This window comes from Oncorhynchus masou, unplaced genomic scaffold (assembly GCF_036934945.1).
Source record: "Oncorhynchus masou masou isolate Uvic2021 unplaced genomic scaffold, UVic_Omas_1.1 unplaced_scaffold_666, whole genome shotgun sequence".
NCBI classification, from domain to species: domain Eukaryota; kingdom Metazoa; phylum Chordata; class Actinopteri; order Salmoniformes; family Salmonidae; genus Oncorhynchus; species Oncorhynchus masou.
This window is the reverse complement of record NW_027013106.1, coordinates 104959-132908: the sequence shown is the minus strand read 5'-3', so window position 1 is coordinate 132908 and position 27950 is coordinate 104959. Positions and strand designations below refer to the sequence as shown.

The 27950-nt window shown below is 41.6% G+C and overlaps 3 protein-coding genes across 5 annotated transcripts in view; 1 reads left to right on the top strand and 2 right to left on the bottom strand.

Moving 5' to 3' along the window:
- Nucleotides 1-7746, bottom strand: part of LOC135536814 (gastrula zinc finger protein xLCGF3.1-like) — a 54689-nt gene extending 46943 nt beyond the window's left edge. Inside the window, exon 1 of one of the 3 annotated variants that reach the window (XM_064963062.1) lies at nucleotides 7585-7746. The gene's annotated coding sequence lies outside the window, so the exon portion shown is untranslated. Of the gene's footprint in view, nucleotides 1-4004; nucleotides 4737-7584 lie in introns of those variants that run through there. The other 2 variants (XM_064963061.1, XM_064963063.1) reach the window with 2 other exon arrangements.
- Nucleotides 1-27950, top strand: part of LOC135536809 (gastrula zinc finger protein XlCGF52.1-like) — a 171545-nt gene that overhangs the window by 116395 nt on the left and 27200 nt on the right. The gene's annotated exons all lie outside the window — the stretch shown is intronic.
- Nucleotides 10930-27950, bottom strand: part of LOC135536804 (zinc finger protein 585B-like) — a 110355-nt gene continuing 93334 nt past the window's right edge. The window contains exons 5-8 of the mRNA XM_064963030.1: nucleotides 26608-27432; nucleotides 21941-22033; nucleotides 17710-17958; nucleotides 10930-13691 (exon numbers count right to left, since the gene is read on the bottom strand). Coding sequence (XP_064819102.1) covers nucleotides 12592-13691; nucleotides 17710-17958; nucleotides 21941-22033; nucleotides 26608-27432 — 2267 coding nt within the window. The 3' untranslated portion in view covers nucleotides 10930-12591. The remainder of the gene's footprint in view (nucleotides 13692-17709; nucleotides 17959-21940; nucleotides 22034-26607; nucleotides 27433-27950) is intronic.

Genomic DNA, 27950 nt, shown 5'->3' with positions numbered 1-27950 from the left:
CGTCTGGCCACTCTACAATAAAGGACTGACTGGTGGAGTGCTGCATGGATGGTTTTCCTTCTGGAAAGTTCTCCCATTTCCACAGAGGAAGTCTGGAGTTCTGTCAGAGTGACCTTTGGGTTCTTGGTCCCCTCCCTGACCAAGGACCTACTCCCCCTATTGCCCAGTTTGGCCGGGCGGCCAGCTCTAGGAAGAGTCAATCCTGTCTCAGAGCTTCTACGGACAATTCCTTCGACCTCATGGCTTGGTTTTTGCTCTGAAATGCACTGTCAAATGTGGGACCTTATATAGGCAGGCGTGTGCCTTTCCAAATCATGTCCGATCAATTGAATTTACTACAGGTGGACAACAATCAAGTTGTAGAAACATCAAGGATGATCAATGGAAACAGGATGCACCTGAGCTCAATTCTGAGTCTCATTGCAAAGGGTCCGAATACTTATGGAAATAAAGCATTTGTTTTGAATTCTTTTGTAAATTTGCAAAAAATTCTAAAACATGTTTTTAACATTTCTCATATCTGTCGCCACAAAGGTTTTTTGTCACATGACTTTTGTCGAACGCACCCGGGTCAATGGAAACCTGCCTAGTGATGTGATTGGTTCAGATCTGGTCCGGTCTAATGTTTGGGCCAAGTCAAAAAAGGCATCCAAAAGACGTCGACGTCAGTCCGTGTTTAATGGGGTGTATCCTACAGTGTTTACTGCGGTGTATCCTACAGTGTTTACTGGGGTGTATCCTACAGTGTTTACTGCGGTGTATCCTACAGTGTTTACTGGGGTGTATCCTACAGTGTTTACTGGGGTGTATCCTACAGTGTTTACTGCGGTGTATCCTACAGTGTTTACTGGGGTGTATCCTACAGTGTTTACTGGGGTGTATCCTACAGTGTTTACTGGGGTGTATCCTACAGTGTTTACTGGGGTGTATCCTACAGTGTTTACTGCGGTGTATCCTACAGTGTTTAATGGGGTGTATCCTACAGTGTTTACTGGGGTGTATCCTACAGTGTTTACTGTGGTGTATCCTACAGTGTTTACTGGGGTGTATCCTACAGTGTTTACTGGGGTGTATCCTACAGTGTTTACTGGGGTGTATCCTACAGCGTTTACTGGGGTGTATCCTACAGTGTTTACTGGGGTGTATCCTACAGTGTTTACTGGGGTGTATCCTACAGTGTTTACTGGGGTGTATCCTACAGTGTTTACTGGGGTGTATCCTACAGCGTTTACTGGGGTGTATTCTACAGTGTTTACTGCGGTGTATCCTACAGTGTTTACTGGGGTGTATCCTACAGTGTTTACTGGGGTTTATCCTACAGTGTTTACTGGGGTTTATCCTACAGTGTTTACTGGGGTGTATCCTACAGTGTTTACTGGGGTTTATCCTACAGTGTTTACTGGGGTGTATCCTACAGTGTTTACTGGGGTTTATCCTACAGTGTTTACTGGGGTGTATCCTACAGTGTTTACTGGGGTGTATCCTACAGTGTTTACTGGGGTTTATCCTACAGTGTTTACTGGGGTGTATCCTACAGTGTTTACTGGGGTGTATCCTACAGTGTTTACTGCGGTGTATCCTACAGTGTTTACTGGGGTGTATCCTACAGTGTTTACTGCGGTGTATCCTACAGTGTTTACTGGGGTGTATCCTACAGTGTTTACTGGGGTGTATCCTACAGTGTTTACTGCGGTGTATCCTACAGTGTTTACTGGGGTGTATCCTACAGTGTTTACTGGGGTTTATCCTACAGTGTTTACTGGGGTTTATCCTACAGTGTTTACTGGGGTGTATCCTACAGTGTTTACTGGGGTGTATCCTACAGTGTTTACTGGGGTTTATCCTACAGTGTTTACTGGGGTGTATCCTACAGTGTTTACTGGGGTGTATCCTACAGTGTTTACTGGGGTGTATCCTACAGTGTTTACTGGGGTTTATCCTACAGTGTTTACTGGGGTGTATCCTACAGTGTTTACTGGGGTTTATCCTACAGTGTTTACTGGGGTGTATCCTACAGTGTTTACTGGGGTTTATCCTACAGTGTTTACTGGGGTGTATCCTACAGTGTTTACTGGGGTGTATCCTACAGTGTTTACTGGGGTTTATCCTACAGTGTTTACTGGGGTGTATCCTACAGTGTTTACTGGGGTGTATCCTACAGTGTCGGCCTATAACTTTATGAATGTCCATCCATGTGGAAGACCTACCGTTAGTAAAACAGCCAGTTGCATTGGCTTTATTAGTCCTGGTTCCTGTGACTAATCATGTTGTCTATTTAAGCTCTGAATAGGACCATCAGCTACCCAACTTCATCAGGAGTTATCCAGAGTATATTTGCAATGTGAATCAATGTGTTTACACAGAGGGAAATGCAGAAGTATTAATTTATTGCTGTTATCATCTCGTCAAAAATGTACAGAGAAACTTGAAACCACTGATGATCATGGCAATTTAGCTGACGGGGTCCAACTCCCGGACAACAGAGGTTTCAGAGTCCTGCAATAGAGCTGAGATGCTAATATTTGTGTAAACTCTACATAGTTGTGTTCTGTGGGCGTCACTGAGTAGACTGAACAATCCATAGGTAAGACTGTAGAGTACAATATGAATGTCCAACACAAACAAAAGACCCTCCATACTCAACTGGTGGACCTCGGTCCGGATCCAGACTGGGGTCAATACAGACCTCGGTCCGGATCCAGACTGGGGTCAATACAGACCTCGGTCCGGATCCAGAATGGGGTCAATACAGACCTCGGTCCGGATCCAGAATGGGGTCAATACAGACCTCGGTCCGGATCTAGACTGGGGTCAATACAGACCTCGGTCCGGATCCAGACTGGGGTCAATACAGACCTCGGTCCGGATCCAGACTGGGGTCAATACAGACCTCGGTCCGGATCCAGAATGGGGTCAATACGGACCACGGAACCCAAAAGATATATAATAATACTTTTTTGGTTGGGCTTCGACCCCTGGTATCAAATAAACACACATAAGACATGGAAATGTGTAAAATTGCAGGAAATTAGCTTTAAATCTGCAACAACAAAAAATGTTGCCCCATCTCAAAATGTATAGAATTGTGTGATATTACATTTAAACCTGCCGCCAACAAGAGGGTTGTGAAGATTTTGGGGTTGCAAGTTGGGAGTTTGTTACGCAAATAAATGACAATATCCATCTGGACCTTTGCCACCTAGGAAATGTGTGTGACTGGACCTTCTCAAATAGTACTGGAGAACCCCTGCAATAGACTGACTGGGAAGGTGATTTTTCAGTCAAAGTCCTGCAATAAGAGCTAAGACACTAATATGTGTTAACTCTTGGTAATCGTTTTCTGTGGGTATCACCTGTTTCCTGGGTGCACAATCCAACCCGCTTCATAAGTACATATAAAAATGTCCCCAATGCAAATTATGCAGTCCAACATATACACAGTGGGATTTCAAACGTTCTTTTCTCTTTTTTTCTCAATTTAATCAATTATTGTAATTCATTTTTAAATTAAGTAACATTCCAATCATGTTATCATTATCTAGCCCAAATATGGAATGATTCCACTATTTTCTATCCGTTTATCACTTTAAATTAGGTACTTTTACTTTGAGGTTCAACCGCAAATTCCACTATTGTGGCTAATCGTTATTGTGGCTATCTTCACATAGGTAGGGACAAGCGGGGAGGACGGAGACGTTGGCCACGATCAGATATAAACGTATTATGTAGAACAAACATGCCTCTGATTCTAAGGAATCATGTCAGTTCTATTCAAGGCATTTCTATCTGCAACTTCCACAGCGTTTTTGTACTGAACATTCCCAGGCGAAACCCACTGAGCTGTATACGAACAATGAAAGCCTCACAATTGAAAACGTGTGGTGGACACCGCGCCGTGTGCTTGTAAATGTTTTTTTCTCACGTTCTTCACTCACTCGGTTTGACACAAAACCTTTCCCAAACGTTATTTCGACATTAGCCAGTTTAAACGTTCTATTACATACCTGTAATAATAAAGAGAAATGGTCAGCACAGTTCTGGCGTTTTCTTTACACTGTAGAATGGTGGGCACCAACCCGGAACTTCCTGTTCCCCGGACTACCACAGTGCAACAGCGACATTATTGGACTGATGGACTAACTACTACTAAACCATATAGAATATAAAAGTGTGATTGATTAGCTAGACAAATAAGCCTTGTTTTTGTCTGTTTTAGTGTCTAAGTTTTTAAACTCATTACATATGCATTGTAGATTATCTCTGTGGAAAGCCAAGAAGATCATCAAGAACCTCAGCCACCAGAGACACGGCCTGTTCACCCTGCTACCATCTCGGAAAGGGGGATACCTAGTCAGTTGTACAACCAAACGGCTTCAACTGAAATGTGTCATCAGCATTTAACCAAATCCCTCTGAATCAGAGAGGTGCGAGGGGCTGCCATAATCGACATCCACGTCTTCGGCGCCCGGGGAACAGTGGGTTAACAACAGATAGTTAACTTGTCAGCTCACTCTGACCACTAGGCTACCTGCCGCCCCTAGCAGTTGGAGACAGTACAGGAGCATCAAAGCTGGGACAGAGAATGAAGCCTCTTCTATCTCCAGGCCATAAGACTGTTGAACAGTCATCACTGATTTGATGTAGAGAATATTGGTGACTAGTAAATTGGCTTATCCCGGTGTGTACTGGTGTCATGACAGGTATTGTGTAGATAAATACAGATATATTTGTTGGAATTTCATGAATTAAACAAAAGCATTACATTTACTGTAAAGTTAACCCCCAAAAAACTACAATGACTCAGTAGATCAATACAGTTGCAGTACTCTACCAGGTCTCACAGCTGCTTATGCTGACAAAACATGTTAGAGAATAGGTCAGATTTAGCTTTGTAATGCTCATTTCAACTTCCTGTCTTGTTAAGCTTCAGAAAAGCACTAACTATGACACTTAAAGTATGTTTTTTTTGTAATTTGTTACACAAAAGAGAAGGGTTTGGCCAGTATAAATTAATGTACAATCTTAACTTCTCATTGGAAGATACATTAAGCAGGCTTCAATTAAAAGTTATCCAAACATATTCATAATGAATAACTAGTCTAGTTTTTAAATACTATTTAATAAACAAAAATAATCCACCCAACCGAATGGTGAAAACTGATCATCACACCATCTCTATTTGATACATGTTATGTCTACCAGCTCATTCCCACAGAGGGGGAGGCAGTACCACCCAGTCAACCAGCCTCACAGAGGATATTCAACCCGCAGGGCAAATCCAAGGTCATATCAATATCTTTACAGTAGAAGCGAACAAAACACACCAAAACTGACAAGGTGAATACTGATCAGTAAAGTAAAGAGAGGCTAACAAGCTTTTTTGCCAAGACTAAAACCCCGCAATGCAGACGCCCAGTGGCAATGAAAAACTCCCTAAAAGGAAGGAACCTAGGAAGAAACCTAGAGAGGAACCAGGATCCGAGCAGTGCCCAGTCCTCTTCTGGCTGTACTGGGTGACAAATGACTTCGGGGATGTATTCAGACCCCTTGACTTTTTCCACATTGTTACATTACATCCTTATTCAAAAATGTATTAAATTGTTTGTTTTTTTATTCTTCGTCGATCTACACACAATACCCCATGATGACACTAATAAACAGGTTTAGACATTTTTTATAAATTATTTTTAATTTTTGCTAATCTACCATAAAAGCCTTATTGTTGGAGTGCTGGTTGTCATGGTTATTTTTGGAGTGCTGGTTGTCATTCTGGAAGGTTCTCCCATCTCCACAGAGGAACTCTAGAGCTATGTCAGAGTGACTATGAGGTTCTTGGTCACCTCCCTGACCAAGGCCCTTCTCCCCCGGTTGCTCAGTTGGTCCGGGCGGCCAGCTCGAGCAAGCGTCTTGGTGGTTCCAAACTTCTTCCATTTAAGAATGATGGAGGCCACTGTGTTCTTGGGGACCTTCAATGCTGCAGATATTTTTTGGTACACTTCCCCAGATCTGTGCTTCGATACAATCCGGTCTCCGAGCTCTACGGACAATTCCTTTGACCTCATGGCTTGGTTTCAGCTCCAACATGCACTGGTAACTGTGGGACCTTACATAGACAGGTGTGTTTCCAAAGCATGTCCAATCAATTGAATTTACCACATCTGGACTCCAATCAAGTTGTAGAAACATCTCAAGGATGATCAATGGAAACAGGATGCACCAGAGCTCAATTTCGAGTCTCACAGCAAAGGGTCTGAATACTTATGTTAATAAGGTTGTTTTTTTAAAGATATATTTTGAAAAAAAATATATAAAAACCTGTTTTCGCTTTGGCATTATGGGGTATTGTGTGTAGATTGCAGAGGACATTTTAATTTAATCTTTTTCAGAATAAGGCTGTAGTGTAACAAAATGTGGAAAAAGTCAAGGGTCTGAATACTTTCCAAATGCACTGCAACTAATTTAGAAAAACAGGATTGTCTTTTCTCCCCTTTTTAATGTTACAAATAACAATGCAAATCAACAACTCTGTCTCTGTTGTCATATGTTTCTTTCTAGTAAGTATTTTCCCATCCTGGAATCTGACATCTTGTGGAAATCTGTGGTAGAGAATAATGTATGACAATTTAGACACAACATTATCATACAATAGTTATCGTCAACATGCTTTCGATAGTTTAGGGCTATAGCTACCTAGGCCTTGATAACTAGTTATTGGGTTATCCAGCTAGCTACAAAAGTGCATACTAACACGAAAGATATGTAATACTAACCCAATATTGACCTCACCCCGTTGTTTCCAATGTGGGACTTTTATTATGAAGGCGAACCGTAAATTCCACTGTTATTTATAATGCTTATTGTGGCTAACTTCACACAAAGGTGCGCCCCGCTAGCTAGCAGCGAACTTAGCATAGCTATTTGCCAGCTGTCGGTTGGGTAATTTAGCTAGCTACAGTAGCTCGTCAATGTTAGAAAACTAGCTAGCTAATACAAAAACAAACTCAATATACTACATGGAAAGTATATTCTGTACAATGTGCTATAACTTATAGCACAAGCTATAAGTTATAGCACATTGTACACAAGCTAACAAGCTATAACTTTGTTAGCGAGCTGGCCTAGTTGGTAGGCCTAATAATATCGCCAGCTAACGTTTGCTACCTAGGTAAATTTAGTTAAGTACGTCTGCTAACGTTAGCTAGCTACAGTTATGCCTCTGCAGTTAGCTAGCCAACACTTGGTGAGCATAATAATAAGGAAATCCCCATCAAAATCCTTCTGTTTGCGCATTAGATGTATTCTTGCATGGGCTACGTCTCAATCCGCCGCATCCGCTGACGTCGTCCTTCCGTGGCAGAGCTGCGGTGTTGTTTGTCAGACCAGGAGATACCAACTCCTGTCTGTATCGTCCGAAAAGGTCGGCCTACACGCTGAGACTCACGAACAAGTACATTTTTCTCTAGGACGCCCACAAGTGTCAATGTAGCAGGTACCAGTAAAAAAACATTTTAAGTATATTGTAGCGACCCGCACAGACAGCTGTGTGTTATGTGTTAGGCTAGGAGGTGGTTGTGTTGTACTGACCAGTACCCGGTGTTCGCGGGGTCCGACATGTCAATCAACCTGCTATCTGCCAATCACGGGAATGCCTGGAATGTTCTGATGCCGGGCATCCTGGTGGTTGGCGGAGTGGCGTGGAGGGGGGGTGGAGCATTGGAAGTTAAGACCAGGTTCAGCTTTTTGTTCTCTCTCTTACGTCTGGGCTTCCCAAGAGAAGGTCACGATTGGCTTGTGGGTTATCTGTTATCTTTTTGGCGTGTGCTACGGCCCAAACAGTAGCCTGTGTAAAGTTGGTTTAATAAAACGTCAATTCGCAAACTCAAGCCTCTGTCTGGACAATTGCTCATTTTATGATCTAGTCAGGTCACTACAATATATTGAAGTTTTTTTTTAAAGGAGCTAAATACAGGTAAATATATGTTTTACTGATCTTAATCTCTCAGATTCAGAAACTTCAAAACCAACTTCCCTTTGAAAAGTGTTAGCTATATCATCCCCCACTCATTATCGCAAGGGTTATCAACTGTCAGGGTCAATTCCATTTAAATTAGTAAATTCACAAAGTATCCCAAATTCCAATTCCACATTTTCCTCATTCAAAAGCGTTGAAGAGAATTGGATGTCAGAACTACAGAATTCAACCTAACAATAGACTGGGTGATAATTTATGGAGGTCTAATTTATCAAGATAATTTATAGTTAGACAGAACCTGCTCTTACCATGATTAACAGATTTCCCAATCTTCTCCTCCTCTTCTTCATCTTTAATGTTGACATTCAGCTCCAGTGTTTGACTGCAGCCTTCCAGCTTCACTGATGTCATCTCTGGATCCTGCAGAGCAAACTGGGCTCCACTGTCACAATCAGGGCCCAGTGACTGTAGGTTTGGAGTGTGTAATTTGTCAACTCTGAATAGTATCCCAGTCCTAAATAGAAGTCTGGGATCAACATCCTCCCCTGTGCATGCCTCACCCTCTTGGGAGGCAGGGTAGCCTAGTGGTTAGAACGTTGGACTAGTAACCGAATGGTTGCAAGTTCAAATCCCCGAGCTGACAAGGTACAAATCTGTCATTCTGCCCCTGAACAGGCAGTTAACCCACTGTTCCTAGGCCGTCATTGAAAAGAAGAATTTGTTCTTAACTGACTTGCCTAGTAGAAAATAAAAATAATTTAAAATTGTAATGTACATATGAACACAATTTGAACAATAGCTTGCTAAAATGCTGTGGTGCTGGCTAACACAATAGGAAAGGTTGTGGTAGATGTGGGCCATCACTCTGAACATTCATATCAATGACTCTCCCTGAAATGAACCATCAATACCAGAGTTCTACAATACTATTTACATAATCAACTGGGCATTACAACAGTGTGACCCTCAATATTGTCCTGGGCATATATTGAGCTCTAACAATGGGTTGTGGAAAAGGTCTTTTGAATTGAGTAATGTGGTGTGAGAAAGGACCTTCCTCTCTGGTTCCATTCCCCAACAGTAAGTGGGTCATTGTTGATTTGTGGTGGTAATGCTGTCCCTGGACTTTGGTACCATATAAAACACTTTAAAAATTACAATTTGTTTTTGTTTTATTTAACTGTAATTTAATAAGAAACATTCAAGTCCTTTACACTGCAAAACATTAATTTGTATGAATTGTAGCAAATTGGATTGTCCCAATGGTTATGTGTAAAGGTGTAGTGACATGTTTTGACGAGATAGATATTTTGAATGCCATGAATTAAACAAAAACATAGTTTTTTTGGGTTAACTATATAGAAAACACAAAAGGTTAAACCAGCACAAATTCATGTAGAATGTTTACATGTCATAGATCAATTACATTCATTGCAGTTATCCAAATAAATGTATCAATGACTACTAAAGTAATCAATCTAGTTTTATAAGACAATGTAATAAACATGTAGTCATTTCATAGCCTGTGTATCATTAAACAAAAGTAATGTTGCAAAAAAAGAACCCACCCAAACTAATGTTGAAAACTGATCATCACACCATCTCTATCTGATACATGTTGTATCTACTAACTCATTCCCACAGAGAACTGATCATCATCACACTCGCTCTACCTGCAGAGGAATAGCTTTTTATTTCATTATCATTGTTGAATATTTAAAACATACAATCTATTTGCAGTGAAGCCGCTCGACATCTACATCACATAAGTCATCTGACAGACGCCCATCCAGAGCGAGCCACAGATGCAACAATGGTCAAAGCCCTGAGGGACAACTTGGTGTCAGATCAAAACGTATTATAATCTTACAAAAATCCATACCGCTCACTTTAGTATGACACCAGTATATTATGTTTCATGACATTGGCCTACGAATGTAATATGAGTCGTACAATATAATACGACTTGTAGGATGTATAAGTATGTTACAAATATGCAATACGTATGCTATTTTACTTATTCCAATTTGATGTTAACGTTAATTAACATGCTAAATAGTTGCATGCTAACTTAACATGCTGATGAGTACACTATATAAACTGAGCAAAAAAAAGAAACATCCCTTTTTCAGGACCCTGTCTTTCAAATATAATTTGTAAAAATCCAAATAACTTCACAGATCTTCATTGGACTGCAGATGTGGCCAGGGCAATAAATTGCAATGTCCGTACTGTGAGACGCCTAAGACAGCGCTACAGGGAGACAGGACGGACAGCTGATCGTCCTCACAGTGGCAGACCACGTGTAACAACACCTGCACAGGATCGGTACATCCGAATATCACACCTGCGGTACAGGATGGCAACAACAACTGCCCGAGTTACACCAGGAACGCACAATCCCTCCATCAGTGCTCAGACTGTCCCCAATAGGCTGAGAGAGGCTGGACTGAGGGCTTGTAGGCCTGTTGTAAGGCAGGTCCTCACCAGACATTACCGGCAACAATGTCGCCTATGGGCACAAACCAACCTTTGCAGACAGGACTGGCAAAAAGTGCTCTTCACTGACGAGTCACGGTTTTGTTTCACCAGGGGTGATGGTTGGATTCGCATTTATTGTTGAAGGAATGAGCGTTACACCGAGGCCTGTACTCTCGAGTGGGATCGATTTGGTTGAGTGTCCGTCATTGGTCTGGGGCGGTGTGTCACAGCATCATCAGACTGAGCTTGTTGTCATTGCAGGCAATCTCAATGCTGTGCTTTACAGGGAAGACATCCTCCTCCCTCATGTGGTACCCTTCCTGCAGGCTCATCCTGACATGACCCTCCAGCATGACAATGCCACCAGCCATACTGCTCGTTCGGTGCATGATTTCCTGCAAGACAGGAATGGCCAGCGAAGAGCCCGGATCTCAATCCCGTTACTTTTGATTTTGACCCCCCCCCTCCCCCTCCTCTGTTCAGGGACACATTATTCCATTTCTGTTAGTCACGTCTGTGGAACGTGTTCAGTGTATGCCTCAGTTGTTGAATCTTATGTTCATACAAATATTTACACATGTTAAGCTTGCTGAAAATAAACGCACTTGACAGTGAGAGTACGTTTCTTTTTTTGCTGAGATATCTATATCTCATATATATATAAAAAAGAGAGAGAGATACACACACACACAAAAGTATGTGGACACCCCTTCAAATTAGTGGTTTCGGCCATTTCAGCCACACCCTTTACTGACCGGTGTATACAATCGAGCACACAGTTATGCAATCTCCATAGACAAATGTTGGCAGTAGAATGGCCTGAAGAGCTCAACAACTTTCAAAGTGGCATTGTCATAGGATGCCACCTTTCCAACAAGTCAGTTTGTCAAATTTCTGCACTGCTAGAGCTCCCCAGGTCAACTGTAAGTGCTGTTATTGTGAAAACATCGAGGAGCAACAACGGCTCAGCCGTGAAGTGGTAGGCCACACAAGCTTACAGAACGGGACCGCCAAGTGCTGAAGCGCGTAAAAATAATTTGTCCTCGGTTGCAACACTCACTAACGAGTTCCAAACTGCCTCTGGAAGTAACGTCAACATAAGAAATGTTCGTCGGGAGCTTCACAAAAAAGGAGTTTTCCATGGCTGAGCAACAAGACTAAAATCACCCAGATGTGCAATGCCAAGCGTCAGCTGGAGTGGTGTAAAGCTATTGGACTTTCTGGAGTGATGAATCACGCCTCATCTGGAAGTCTGATGGACAAATCTGGGTTTGGTGGATGCTAGGCGAACGATACCTGCCCCAATGCATAGTGTCAAATGTAATGTGTGGCGGAGGTATAATGGTCTAGGGCTGTTTTTCATGGTTCAGGCCAGGCCTCTTAGTTTCAGTGAAGGGAAATCTTAACGCTACAGCATACAATGACAGTCTTGACGATTCTGTGCTTCCAACTTTGTGGCAACAGTTTGGGGAAGGCCCTTTCCTGTTTCAGCATGACAATGCTCCTATGGACAAAGCAAGGTCCATACAAAAATGGTTTATTGAGATCAGTGTGGAAGAACTTGAATGGCCTGCACAGAGCCCTGACCTCAACCCCATCGAACACCTTTGGGATGAATTGGAACGCTGACTTCGAGCCGAATGAAAGAAAGTCCCCAAAGCAATGTTCTAGCATCTACTGGAAAGTCTTCCCAGAAGAGTGGAAGCTGTTATAGCAGCAGAGGTGGGGACCAAGTCCATATTAATGCCCATGATTTTGTAATGAGATGTTTGACGAGCAGGTGTCCACATACTTTTGGTCATGTAGTGTAGTTGCAAAGTTGCTTATTAGCTCAAATGCAAAAGTTGTCTATGATGAGATTCGAACATGAAACCTTTGGGTTGCAACACATTCATGTTATATGCAGACCCATCCACCCCGACCAACCAACCACCCTCCTATTGTTTTTGCCTTAAAAGGAAAATGTTTAAATGTTTCAACTTCATATACAATTGAATATTCATCTCCAGCACCACCCCCTCTGCACAGTTGTCAATGAGAAACAATAGGATTACAATAGAGTGTTCGTCTTAATGTTATCAAATTCCCTGTTACCACTTCCTTTATGAGATGAGAATGAAGCGATGGAGTGACTAATCTTAACTGGCCTGAGACAACTGATGAGGCTTCTTGCCTTTATGTATACGTTGATGTGTTTTTAAGGTAGCCAATTGGGAGAAACTCTTCTGACAGTCAGAGCAGAAGTAAGGCTTCTCTCCTGTGTGTCTTCTTTGATGAATTTTTAGCTCAGTTGATGTTGTGAAGCACTTCCCACAGTCAGCGCAGGAGTAAGGCTTCTCTCCTTTATGTATACGTTGGTGTATTTTTAAGCTGCCCTGTTGGGAGAAACTCTTCCCACAGTCAGAGCAGGAGTAAGGTTTCTCTCCTGTGTGTCCTCTTTGATGAACTTTTAGCTCAGTTGATGTTGTGAAGCACTTTCCACAGTCAGAGCAGGAGTAAGGCTTCTCTCCTTTATGTATGCGTTGATGACATTTTAAGTTGCTCTGTTGGGAGAAACCCTTCCCACACTCAGAGCAGCAGTACGGCTTCTCTCCGGTGTGTATTCGCTGGTGACATTTTAAGTGGATCTGTTGAGAGAAACCCTTCCCACAGTCAGAGCAGTAGTAAGGCTTATCTCCTGTGTGTGTACGTTGGTGTGTTTTAAAATTGCTCTGTTGAGAGAAACTCTCCCCACAATCAGAGCAGTAGTAAGGTTTCTCTCCAGTGTGCATTTTCTGATGTACTGTCAGAGTCCTTGATGTTATGAAACTCCTCCCACAGTCAGAACAGAAGTAAGGCTTCTCTCCTGTGTGTGTTCTCTGATGAACTCTTAGCCCAGTTGATGTTGTGAAACATTTTCCACAGTCAGAGCAGTAGTAAGGCTTCTCCCCTGTGTGTATACGTTGGTGTGTTTTTAAGTTGCTCTGATGAGAGAAACGCTCCCCACAATCAGAGCAGGAGTAGGGTTTCTCTCCAGTGTGCACTCTCTGATGAACTGTCAGAGCCTGTGATGTTTTTAAACTCTTCCCACAGTCAATGCAGGAATACAAATTCTCTCCTGTGTGTATTTTTAGGTGTATTTTTAGTTTTGATAGAAATGGGAAAATCTCCTCACAATGTGGGCAGGGATGAGACCTCTTAGCTCTGTGATTTTCCTGCTGTTGCCCTCTGGACGTAGAGAATGTCTCAACATGTTCTCCTGTGTGAACAACATCAGAAGAACCAGTCAGTTGGTGTGATATACATATGACTTCATAACAGTAGGCTGTACAATACAGGGTATAAAGCTATTAGGGCCGTGCCAAAAAAAAAAATCGACAGTCGTCTGTTCTTTCGACCAATCGATTGGTATACATTTTAAAACGTGTATTTTTCCAAATATTAGACACACTCTTTGTTTGAATAAAATCAAATATATGTAGGCTACTGAGCTTGTTTGATGCTTTAAGCACGGCAATACATTTAAAAAAAAATCAGGACATAAATTACTAAAGAGGGAGCCAGAGATCAACCTGAGCCAGGGACCCTCCTCCCTCCCACTGCTGCTGGCCTTCTCAGATTCTGCTGTTACCCTCCTGAAGTAGCTGATAATAGGCTACACCAGCAGTCAACACATTTTTCCATTTGGAGTGGCAGATTATCGTGCCATTTCTACTGATCTGCGTGTCAGTTATGGTTTTCATGGAACCTTTTAATTTAATTTAAAATAACGTCTTCGTGTCTCAAATCAATGTCATGTGGTTAATAAATGATATCTAAATTAAAATGATTCCATTCAAAAAGTTACTTCTATTGCCAATATGTAAAAACAGCCTACAAATAGCCAACAAAAACACTGCAGCCTGCATGTAGAACATGATGAAAATAAATATTCTATAAATCACATTGGCAACACATGGCCTGTCTGCAAGGAACTTTAAACATTGCATCCAACTAGTAATTTGGTCTGGCCTGTGCTAGCAAACTTGCAACATTGTATAAAATATTCTAGGCCCTCAAGAGTTTCCTTGGCCAGTGAGCTCAGGAAAGACAGACACAGCTGTAGGCTATTTGCGCAAGGGATGAGAAGTAATCAGGTAGGCCTATTTTATGACGTTAAACCGGATCAGAGCATGACATTTTTCCCTTTTCATGCTGAGTCGTTATCGAAAGGAAGAGAGCTGAAAATATGAGTAAAATAGGCTACATTGAGGAACTGTTGTCTTTCTCACTGGTTGTAAAACAGACTTTGTTTACTTGCTGTTTGAGGTGCAGAAAAATGACTGAGAAACTCCACAGTGATGGTGAGTTAAGACAATCAAAATTGGAAAGAAGCTGAAGGTGCTCAACCTACATGAGTAGAGGTGGAACCTAAAAATGTGTAAACATCATTGAACAGGAAAAGGTGCAACACTCTCACCATTTAAAAAAAATCTTAGTTTTGTTAAGCAAGTTTAAAAGATTGACGTTTCGGTCTTCAATGCCCTTCAAACGGCAATATTTTTAAACTAGCTTAATTTTTAAAAAACAAAGTCATTATGAGTGAGAGTTGCGCCTTTTCTTGTCCAATGAGTTAAGACAATCAGAAATATTATAAGATCCCTCAATGGGCACATTTATAGGCCTGCATTTACACAGAGGCCAGGGAGCCTATAGGCCTGCATTTACACAGAGGCCAGGGAGCCTATAGGCCTGCATTTACAGAGGCCAGGGAGCCTATAGGCCTGCATTTACACAGAGGCCAGGGAGCCTATAGGCCTGCATTTACACAGAGGCCAGGTAGCCTATAGGCCTGCATTTACACAGAGGCCAGGGAGCCTATAGGCCTGCATTTACACAGAGGCCAGGGAGCCTATAGGCCTGCATTTACACAGAGGCCAGGGAGCCTATAGGCCTGCATTTACACAGAGGCCAGGGAGCCTATAGGCCTGCATTTACACAGAGGCCAGGGAGCCTATAGGCCTGCATTTACACAGAGGCCAGGGAGCCTATAGGCCTGCATTTACACAGAGGCCAGGGAGCCTATAGGCCTGCATTTACACAGAGGCCAGGGAGCCTATAGGCCTACTTCAATGTGTAATCAGGTCAGGTAGGCTATAGGTCTACTTCTATGTGTAATCAGGTCAGGTAGGCTATAGGTCTACTTCTATGTGTAATCAGGCCAGGTAGGCTATAGGCCTACTTCTATGTGTAATCAGGCCAGCTAGCCTATAGGCCTGCATTTACACAGAGGCCAGGGAGCCTATAGGCCTGCATTTACACAGAGGCCAGGTAGCCTATAGGCCTGCATTTACACAGAGGCCAGGGAGCCTATAGGCCTGCATTTACACAGAGGCCAGGGAGCCTATAGGCCTGCATTTACACAGAGGCCAGGGAGCCTATAGGCCTGCATTTACACAGAGGCCAGGGAGCCTATAGGCCTGCATTTACACAGAGGCCAGGGAGCCTATAGGCCTGCATTTACACAGAGGCCAGGGAGCCTATAGGCCTGCATTTACACAGAGGCCAGGGAGCCTATAGGCCTGCATTTACACAGAGGCCAGGGAGCCTATAGGCCTACTTCAATGTGTAATCAGGTCAGGTAGGCTATAGGTCTACTTCTATGTGTAATCAGGTCAGGTAGGCTATAGGTCTACTTCTATGTGTAATCAGGCCAGGTAGGCTATAGGCCTACTTCTATGTGTAATCAGGCCAGCTAGCCTATAGGCCTACTTCTATGTGTAATCAGGCCAGGTAGCCTATAGGCCTACTTCTATGTGTAATCAGGTCAGGTAGCATACGTGCGTGTCCTTACTCAAGATTGTCTATTGTTTGGAGCACTCCTGTCAATGAATAAATTGACAACTCGTAAATGCAATGAAATAAACCAAAACGTTTTTCTCACAAGTAGAGCCAAGGTTGTTCCTTTGCAAACAATGTGTAAACTCTTACAATGACAACGGTAAGACTGTTGTAATAATAATATATTGAATGCATTACCATAATTAAACAAACATTGTAGATTAGAAATTATGTGAATTAACAGTAAAAGTACTACTGGTGATACTGGTGTGCCATCACCGCGGCCTCTGCAATGGGGACTAGTCCACCCAGACAGGCAATGGGGACTAGTCCACCCAGACAGGCAATGGGGACTAGTCCACCCAGACAGGCAATGGGGACTAGTCCACCCAGACAGGCAATGGGGACTAGTCCACCCAGACAGGCAATGGGGACTAGTCCACCCAGACAGGCAAATGGACTAGTCCACCCAGACAGGCAAATGGACTAGTCCACCCAGACAGGCAAATGGACTAGTCCACTCAGACAGGCAAATGGACTAGACCACTCAGACAGGCAATGGACTAGTCCACTCAGACAGGCAAATGGACTAGTCCACCCAGACAGGCAAATGGACTAGTCCACCCAGACAGGCAAATGGACTTGTCCACCCAGACAGGCAAATGGACTTGTCCACCCAGACAGGCAAATGGACTTGTCCACCCAGACAGGCAAATGGACTAGTCCACCCAGACAGGCAAATGGACTAGTCCACCCAGACAGGCAAATGGACTAGTCCACCCAGACAGGCAAATGGACTAGTCCACCCAGACAGGCAAATGGACTAGTCCACCCAGACAGGCAAATGGACTAGTCCACCCAGACAGGCAAATGGACTAGTCCACCCAGACAGGCAAATGGACTAGTCCACCCAGACAGGCTTGAATCTGACAGGTGTCTTGTGTGCCATACATTATTTTATTGATATATATATATATATATATATATTATATATATATATTATATATATATATATATATGCCACTGCTGGACTAAACATATTGGTCGACCAACAGCCTATCGACTAAATTGGGTCAGCCTTAAAAGCCATTCAACAACCTAAGCCAAAAAGGGGGTGAAAATGATGAGTCATATTATCCTCCACTCACTATCACAAGGATTAGTAACTACAGACTAATTTCATATCATCCTCCACTCACTATCACAAGGGTTAGTAACTACACAGACTCATTTCATATCATCCTCCTCTCACTATCACAAGGGTTAGAAACTACACAGACTCATTTCATAATAGAACCCTAAAACACTGGCAGTTGGTCTACTTCACTTCTTTAGTCTGTTCTCTGATCACTCCAGATAGACCAGTCATTCAGGGATATGTGTTGTCAAAACTACAGAATTGAACCTATTAATAGACTGGGTCAAAACGTATGGCGGTCTATTACTCCTGCTCTTACCATGAGTAACAGATGTCCCAATCTTCTCCTCCTCTTCTTCATCTTTAATGTTGGCATTCAGCTCCAGTGTTTGACTGCAGTCTTCCAGCTTCACTGATGTCATCTCTGGATCCTGCAGTGCAAACTGGGCTCCACTGTCACAATCAGGACCCAGTGACTGTGGGTTTGGACTCAGTGTGGAAGGAGAGAGGCAGGCTGGGTTTGTCCTCACTGTGGATGTTACCGACCTCAGACTTAATCTGAGTCGGCCTGTAGTAATAAGGAGACACGGGCACAAAAAGTCTTGAAAGTTCTGGCACTATTTTCAAACTATATTAGATCAGGTATATTAGATCAAGCATATTAAATCAAGCTTAGGTAGCTAAGCATTAACAAACCATTCAATTCATTTCAAATTAAAACACAAGGTTCACACTATAAATGAGTCCACACAACGTTCCTAAATTCACACACAGGGCAATCAGAAAGTATTCAGACCCCTTGACTTATTCCACATTGTGTTACATTACAGCCTGATTGTAAAAAGGATTCAATTGTGTGTGTCCCCCCCCCCTATCAATCTACAGACAATACCCCATAATGACAAAGCAATAACAGCTATGTAGAATTTTTGGCAAATGAAAAATCACATTTCCATAAGTATTCAGACTCTTTACTCAGTTCTTTGTTGAAGCACCTTCAGCATTGATTACAGCCTCGAGTCTTCTTGGGTATCATGCTACAAGTTTGGCGCATCTGTATTTGGGGAGTTTCTCCCATTCTTCTCCGCAGAGCCTCTCAAGCTCTGTCAGGTTGGATGGTGAGCATCAGCGCACAGCCATTTTCAGGTCTCTCCAGGGATGTTCGGTCTGGTTCAAGTCCGGGGTCTGGCTGGGCCACTCAAAGACATTCAGAGACTTGTCCCAAAGCCACTCCTGCACTGTCTTGGCTGTGTGCTTAAGATTGTTGTCCTGTTGGAAGGTGTACTTTCACCCATGTCTGCGGTCCTTAAAAGGTTTAGGAAGAGCCAATCCTGTCTCGGAGCTCTACGGACAATTCCTTTGACCTCATGGCTTGGTTTTTGCTCTGACATGCACTGTCAAATGTGGGACCTTATCTAGACAGGTGTGTGCCTTTCCAAATCATGTCCAATCAATTGAATTTACCACAGGTGGACTCCAATCAAGTTGTAGAAACATCTCAAGGATGATCAGTGCAAACAGGATGCACCTGAGCTTAATTTACAGTCTCACAGCAAATAGTGTACAATGATTTTTATTATTTTACAAATTTGCAAAAAATTAAGAAAAACTTTTTGCTTTGTCATTATGGGGTACTGTGTGTAGATTGACGAGGAACATTTTGAATAAGGCGAACGTAACAAAATATGGAAAAAGGGTCTGAATACTTTCCGAATGCACCGTAAGGAATTAGCCACTCATTCTCATTCTGAGAAATAAGGTTGGCCACTTGATTTCAACATCTGAACAAAGTGGACAGGCTCACACGCTTTTCAAACAGTTTAATTTTTAATTTTACCTTTATTTAACCAGGCAAGTCAGTTAAGAACAAATTCTTATTTTCAATGACGGCCTGGGAACAGTGGGTTAACTGCCTGTTCAGGGGCAGAACGACAGATTTGTACCTTGTCAGCTCAGGGGTTTGAACTCGCAACCTTCCGGTTACAGACAGACAGAAAGGTGTGTTCATAACAATTCAACTGTTCAACCTTGTTATCTAACAAATGGATCCAAGTTGGCTCAACCAGAAATATAAAGATACGCTGGCTAGTCACGAGCACGTGGGCTTGAGAGATCGTTGAGACGTGTTAATATCCTAGAGCCCAACGCCTGCTACAAGAAGTAAGTCATTGTTAGTGAATGTGCATTATGCCTGGTTCTAGTTACATTTTGTAACCAATAAAAAGGGCACTTTCATAGACTTGAAAGCCAGATCAGTGATTGCAAAAAAACAACAAAAACCAGGTTAAACCATTTTGATAAAATAATACAATTATTAGTTGGTCTTATGGTTGTGGATGGCTTATATTTAGCCTTGGTTTAACTTCACAAGCCCTGAATTCATTAGATTATTGCTGACTGTTTGAAATGCAGTGTATTTGACCTTTAATTGTACAAGGCTTATTTATAGAGAAACTAAATGTAGATATATTGAATCGCCCAGAAGTTTGAAAAACTCAAGATACAGCTGTATGATATTTATTCCATACCGCCCAGCCCTAACGGAGTACATTAGAGTAGAGTACAATACAGTACGTTATACTGTACTATACTCTGTACTGTACTGAACTAAACTTTTCTTTCCTGTACTCTGCTGTAGTGCTTTCCAATCTTGTGAAAAATTTGCTACGTTTCCAAAAACTTGTCCAGTGACTTTTCTGTCGATATTTAGAAAAAGTTTGCATAGAAAACAGATCAGACATTTGCCAGCTAGGTTGTTTCCATTTAACAATCTCGTGTTGATAAAAACAGCTGTACTTAATGATGCAACCCGTACCGTCAAAATGATCCCACAATCATTATATATATATAACACTTTATATCCTTAAATGCAATTTTTTTTTTTTTACTTTTGAACATTTCTCCTGCCGTCCAAGTCAAAAAATGACATCCAAAAGACGTCGGTCTGTGTTTACTGGGGTGTATCCTAGGATCGGCCTGCAATGGAATTTTATGAATGTCCATCCATGTGGAAGGCCTACCTTTTGTAAAACAGTCAGTTGCATTGGCTTTATTAGTCCTGGTTCCTGTGACTAATCATGTTGTCTATTTAAGCTCTGAATAGGGCCATCAGCTACCCAACTTTATCAGGAGTTATCCTGAGCTGATTTGCAATGAGAATCAACGCGTTTAACACAGAGGGTTCTACTCCCGGACAACAGAGGTTTCAGAGTCCTGCAATAGAGCTGAGATGCTAATATTTGTGTAAACTCTACATAGTTGTGTTCTGTGGGTGTCACTGAGTAGGCTGAACAATCCATAGGTAAGACTGTAGAGTACAATATGAATGTCCAACACAAACAAAAGACCCTCCATACTCAACTGGTGGACCTCGGTCCAGATCCAGAATGGGTCAATACAGACCTCGGTTGGATCCAGAATGGGTCAATACAGACCTCGGTCCGGATCCAGAATGGGTCAATACAGACCTCGGTCCGGATCCAGAATGGGGTCAATACAGACCTCGGTCCGGATTCAGAATGGGGGTCGATACAGACCTCGGTCCGGATTCAGAATGGGGGTCGATACGGACCACAGAACCCAAAATATAATAATACTTTTTTGATCGCAAAAATGTATAGAATTGAGTGTTATTACAGTTAAACCTGCCAACAAGAGGGTTGTGAAGATTTTGGGATTGCAAGTTGGGAGTTTGTTACTATGCCAATAAATGACAATATCCATCTGGACCTTTGCCACCTAGGAAATGTGTGTGACTGGACCTTCTCATAGTACTGGAGAACCCCTGTAATAGACTGACTGGGAAGGTGAGTATAAGTCCTGCAATAAGAGCGAAGACATTCATATGTGTTAACTCTTGGTAATCGTTTTCTGTGGGTATCACCTGTTTCCTGGGTGCACAATCCAACCCGCTTCATAAGTACATATAAAAATGTTCACAATGCAATTATGCGTCTTCTAATACATCCACAGTGGGATTTCAAACGTTGTGTTCTGTCTATTTTCAAATTAATGAATTGTAATTCATTTTAAATTAAGTTACATTCCAAACATGTTTAGCGTTTCTAGTCCACATATGACACGATTCCATTAATTTGAATCAGTTTGCATAATTTTCATTGAGAGCGAAACGCAAATTCCACTATTGTGGCTAATCGTTATTGTGGCTATCTTCACATAGGTAGGGACAAGCGGGGAGGACGGAGACGTTGGCCACGATCAGATATAAATGTATTATGTAGAACAAACATGCCTCTGATTCTAAGGAATCATGTCAGTTCTATTCAAAGCATTTCTATCTGCAACTTCCACGACGTTTTTGTACTGAACATCCCCAGGCGAAACACACTGAGCTCAGTACGAACAATGAAAGCCTCACAATTGAAAACGTGTGGTGGACACCGCGCTGTGTGCTTGTAAAATATATATCACGTTCTTCACCCACTCGGTTTGACATAACCAGAAAACCCTTCCCAAACGTGGCAATACATTGACGGAATTGTTTTTTTAACATGTTATGACGTTCTTTCGATATTAGTGCTATTACATACCTGTAGAAACAACGATAAACGGACAGCACAGTTCTGGCGTTTTCTTTATTCCGAAGAATGGTGGGCGCCAACCCGGAACTTCCTGTCCCCCCACTACCATAGTGCAACAGCGACATTATTGGACTGATGGACCAACTACTACTAAAGCATGTAGAATATAAAAGATAGATTGATTATCTCGACAAATAGAAACTTGGTTTAAAAAACTAAACCGGTGTCTGTTTTAGTGTCTAAAGTTTTCAACCCATTACATATGTATTGTAGAAGATCTCTGTGGAAGGCTAAGAAGATCATCAAGAACCTCCGCCACCCGAGCCATGGCCTGTTCACTCTGCTACCATCAGGCGGAGACAGTACAGGAGCATCAAAGCTGGTACCAAAAGAATGAAACCACTTCTATCTCCAGGCCACAAGACTGTTGAACAGTCATCACTGATTTGATGTAGAGAATATTGGTGACTAGTAAATTGGCTTGTCCCAGTGTGTAGAGGTGTCCTGACATGTTAATTTCAACTTCCTGTCCTCCTTGGCTTCAGAAACAAACTAAATATGTCACTTGAAACATTGTTTATTGTAATTCATTATACAAAAGTTTGACCAGCATAAATTCATATACAAACTTTATTTTTCATTGGCAGATCAATTTAATTGGCTTGAATACGGTTTTCCCAAACACATTATCAATGACTAACATAATAAATCTAGTTTTGAAAAGACAATTTAATAAATACATGAAGTCGTTTCATAGCCTGTTTATCATTAAAGAAATAGTCATTTAGTAGTAAAGAATGATCCCAAACTAAATGGTGAAAACTGATCATCACACCATCTCTATCTGATACATGTTGTCTTCTAGCTCATTCCCACAGAAAACTGATCATCACACCATCTCTATCTGATACATGTTGTCGACTAGTTCATTCCCACAGAGAACTGATCATCACACCATCTCTATCTGATACATGTTGTCTACTAGCTCATTCCCACATAAAACTGCAGAGGGAAGCAGCACCAAAGCACCCTCACACCATCACACCTCCTCCTCCATGCTTTACGGTGGGAAATACACATGCGGAGATCATCTGTTCACCTACACCATGTATCACAAAGACACAGCAGTTGGAACCAAAAATATCCAATTTGGACTCCAGACCAAAGGACAAATTTCCACCGGTCTAATGAACATTGGTCGTGTTTCTTGACCCAAGCAAGTCTGTTCTTCTTACTGCTGTCCTTTAGTAGTGGTTTCTTTGCAGACATTTGACCATGAAGCCTGATTCACACAGTCTCCTCTGAACAGTTGATGTTGAGATGTCTCTGTTACTTGAACTCTGTGAAGCATTTATTTGGGTTGCAATTTCTGAGGCTGGTAACTCTAATGAACTTATCCTCTGCAGCAGAGGTAACTCTAATGAACTTATCCTCTGCAGCAGGGGTAACTCTAATGAACTTATCCTCTGCAGCAGGGGTAACTCTAATGAACTTATCCTCTGCAGCAGGGGTAACTCTGGGTCTTCCTTTCCTGTGGTGATCCTCATGAGAGCCAGCTTATTTAAAACGCTTGATGGTTTTGCGACTGCACTTGAAGAAACTTTCAAAGTTCTTGGCATTTTCAGTATTGACTGACCTTCATGTCTTAAGGTATTGATGGACTGTTATTTCTCTTTGCTTATTTGAGCTGTTCTTGCCATAATATGGACTTCGTCTTTAACCAAATAGGGCTATCTTCTGTATAGGTATATTGATTGAGGGATCAATATCTTGTCACAACACAACTGATTGGCTCAAATGCATTAAGAAGGAAAGAAATTCCACAAATTAACTTTTAAGAAGGCTCGCCTGTTAATTGAAATGCATTCCAGGTGACTACCTCATGAAGCTGGTTGAGAGAATGCCAAGAGTGTGCAAAGCTGTCATCAGGGTAAAGTGTGGCTATTTGAAGAATCTCAAATATAAAATATATTTTGATTTGTTTCACACTTTTTTGGTTACTACATGATTCCATGTGTTATTTCATAGTTTTGATGTCTTCACTATTATTCTACAACGTAGAAAATAGTAAAAATAAAGAAAAACCCTTGAATGAGTAGGTGTTATAAAACGTTTGACCAGTAGTGTGTGTGTGTATATATATATATATATATATATTTGTATGCGGCTTTATTAACTCAATATTGTTTTTTACATTGTTTGCAAACTGATATGTGACACGTATTAATTCCAAAATAACATTTTATTTTTAGCTAAACAGGTGGGGCTCAAAACAGGCTCTGTTCCACCTGCCCTGAATGAAGCGTCACCACTATTATCACTGCGCTTTCAACCATATAAAAGCACAGCAAAGTTCAAATGGGAAAACAATGTTAGATATTTAGTTTATTTATCCAACAACAATGTGTTCTCACTGTGCTTTAGTTGAGTTTGCATTAATAGTTCATGGTGCAAGTGGTAAACGCTGTTCAATAAGGTTCTGGCAGATTATTACAACAATTATGAAGATCTCACAGACGTATAACCTGCTGTCCTGAGCAAGAATGTTTTGTTTGACTCCATAAGAACATTATAGTTACAGTCACCCCAAAATATGTCCATGGATGTTTTATTTGTTTATAGGTTGAATAAATACTATTACATTAGTTTGTAAGATAGTCATGTATCACATGACCCATGAGGAGGGGCACAATTGGTCCAGCATCGTCCAGGTTAGGGAGGGTTTGTCCGGCCGGGATGTCCTTGTCTCATGGTGCTCCAGCGACTCCTTGTGGCGGGCCGGGGCGACTGCAAGCTGACTGTGGTCATCAGTTCAACAGTGTTTCCTCCGACACATTGGTGCGGCTAGGCTCTTGGGTTAAACGAACAGTGTTATTTGGCTCTCGACCTTTGCCAAGTCCATAGGGGAGTTGCAGCAATGAGAAAAAAAAGTCGTAACTACCAATTGGATATCACAAAAAAGGAGGTAACGTTAAGGGGCCAGAAAAGTGTGAATACATTGGCCATAATGTCAATCCAGCATGACTTCTGTTGCGTTCAAAACAACTGGAAAGTCAGAACTGGGAAATCTCAGACTTCAGAGAGTTCAAGACAACTGGGAACTCGGACAAAACTAGCTCCATCTGGTGAAAATACAGAAGAAAAAAATATTTTGAACGGTCATCCAACTCTGATATCCAAGTTGGGAACTCGGGCCTCTTTCTAGAGCCCATAAGAAGGACTGCCGCGTCACCTTCCTGTTCAAATGAGCACAGCACAACAAGGTGAGTCCAAAAATGTCTTGTATACTTCTGCATAAATGATGTAATATACCAGGTATATCAGGGAGATATGTATAGTAGTTAAAAAAGTCATACTAAGTGTATGTTGTGTAGTAAGATGTTAGTAGCCCATGTGCCTCACCCTATTTTCAACACAATTGGCTGGAAGACCTCAATGATTCAGGAAACTTTGATTCCCCATCACCAGAAACAATTAACACAAAACCTGATGTTTTTAAAATAAATGTACTTACAAAATATTTCATTGTGTGTGGTCACTGAATGCACACTCATTGTTTTGCAGCATGGGGAATGGGTGTGATCACTAAGTATACATTCTTCTTCTATGGTGTTTATTGGTAGTGTGCAAACCAACATTAACTGTAAATCACTGCCACATTCTGGGCTGGAGTGTAATAGAGACATGTGGTTCTGTCCTGGTGACATCACAGGGTCAGAGATAACTCCTGACTGTAGTCATACCAAAACACTACAGGCACTCAGCCCATAAGACCCATTCATTCTGTCAGATCTAATATGAAGAACTGAATACAACCATAAGAACCATTCAGTGTCAGATCTAATATGAAGAACTGAATACAACCATAAGAATCATTCATACTGTCAGATCTAATATGATGAACTGAATACAACCATAAGAACCATTCATACTGTCAGATCTAATATGATGAACTGAATACAACCATAAGAACCATTCATACTGTCAGATCTAATATGAAGAGCTGAATACAACCACAAGAACCATTCATAGTGTCAGATCTAATATGATGAACTGAATACAACCATAAGAACCATTCATAGTGTCAGATCTAATATGAAATAACTAACATTAAAAGAAAAGAGTTTGACCAGTACACATTCATGTACAATTGAATGTATTTTGGGGGTATTATTATTATTTATTTATAAATCGGAAGATCAGTTAAGTTGCAGCTATCTAAACATATTCATCATCAATGACAAAAATAGATAATCTAGTTTTAAAGTGCAACTGAATAAACAAATGTAGTTGTTTCATAACCTGTATATAATTAAATAAATAGTTGTTTAATAAATCAAATAATCCCCCCCAAACTAGTGGTGAAAACTGATCATCACACCATCTCTATCTGATACATGTTGTGTCTACGAGCTCAATCCCAGAGAAAACTGCAGAGGAATGCAGCACCACCAGCCTCACAGAGGATATTCCACCCTAAGGGCAAATCCAAGGTCATGTCAGTATCTTTACAGTAGAAGCTAACAAAACACACCAAAACTGACAAGATGCACACTGATCAGTAAAGTAGAGAGAGGCTAAAATTATATAACTCTCACAGTGAGAAACAACAGGAACACAATAGAGTATACGATGATTTCTGGAGAGTTAAGTGATGTAATTACTTTAATTTTAGCTGGTCTGAGAGAACTGATGAGGCTTCTCTCCTTTATGTATACGTTGGTGTGTTGTTAAGGTATACAATCTGGAGAAACTCTTCCCACAGTCAGAGCAGTAGTAAGGCTTCTCTCCTGTGTGTGCTCTTTTATGAACTTTTACATCAGTTGATGTTGTGAAGCACTTCCCACAGTCAGAGCAGGAGTAAGGCTTTTCTCCTTTATGTATAAGTTGGTGTGTTTTTAAGTTACCCAGTTGGGAGAAACTCTTCCCACACTCAGAGCAGGAATAAGGCTTCTCTCCTGTATGTATTCGCTGGTGGCATTTTAAAATATCCAATCGGATGAAACTCTTCCCACAGTCAGAGCAGGAGTAAGGCTTCTCGCCTGTATGTATTCGCTGGTGACATTTTAAGTGGTTCTGTTGAGAGAAACTCTTCCCACAGTCAGAGCAGCAGTGAGGCTTCTCTCCAGTATGAATATGTTGGTGTTTTTGTAAATGGATCTGTTGAGAGAACCTCTTCCCACAGTCAGAGCAGGAGTAAGGCTTCTCTCCAGTGTGCACTCTCTGATGAATTGTCAGAGTTCCTGATGTTGTGAAACTCTTCCCACAGTCAGTACAGGAATACGGATTCTCTCCTGTATGTATACGTTCATGAGTTTTAAAGGTATCCAATCGGGAGAAAGTCTTCCCACAGTCAGAGCAGGAATACGGATTCTCGCCAGTGTGTATTTTTAGGTGTGTTTTTAGCTTTGATAGAATTGGGAAAATCTCCTCACAATGTGGGCACTGGTGAGACCTCTTAGCTCTGTGATCTTCCGGCTGTTGCTCTCCGACATGGTCTCCTGTGTGAAGAACATCAGAAGAACCAGTCAGTTGGTGTGTTATACATGTCAATCAATTGTATATGATGAAGCCCTTTTTACATCTGCAGTTGTCAGAAAGTTCTTTACAAAAACCCAAAGAGCAAGCAGATGTAGAAGCACAGCAGCCAGGAAAAACTCCCTAGAAGTCAGGAACCTAGAAAGAAACAGAGAGGAAGCAGGCTCAGAGGGGTGGCCAGTCCTCTTCTGCCTATATCTGTTGACATATGTATTCATATCAGTAGGCTGTACAATACAGGGGAATAAAACTATTCTAAAAGTGGGTAAGAGTTGAAAGCTAAAAAGGGGCGTGTCATCCTCTACTCACTATCACAAGGGTTAGTAACTACACAGACTCATTTCATATCATCCTCCACTCACTATCACAAGGGTTAGTAACTACAGACTCATTTCATATCATCCTCCACTCACTATCACAAGGGTTAGTAACTACAGACTCATTTCATATCATCCTCCACTCACTATCACAAGGGTTAGTA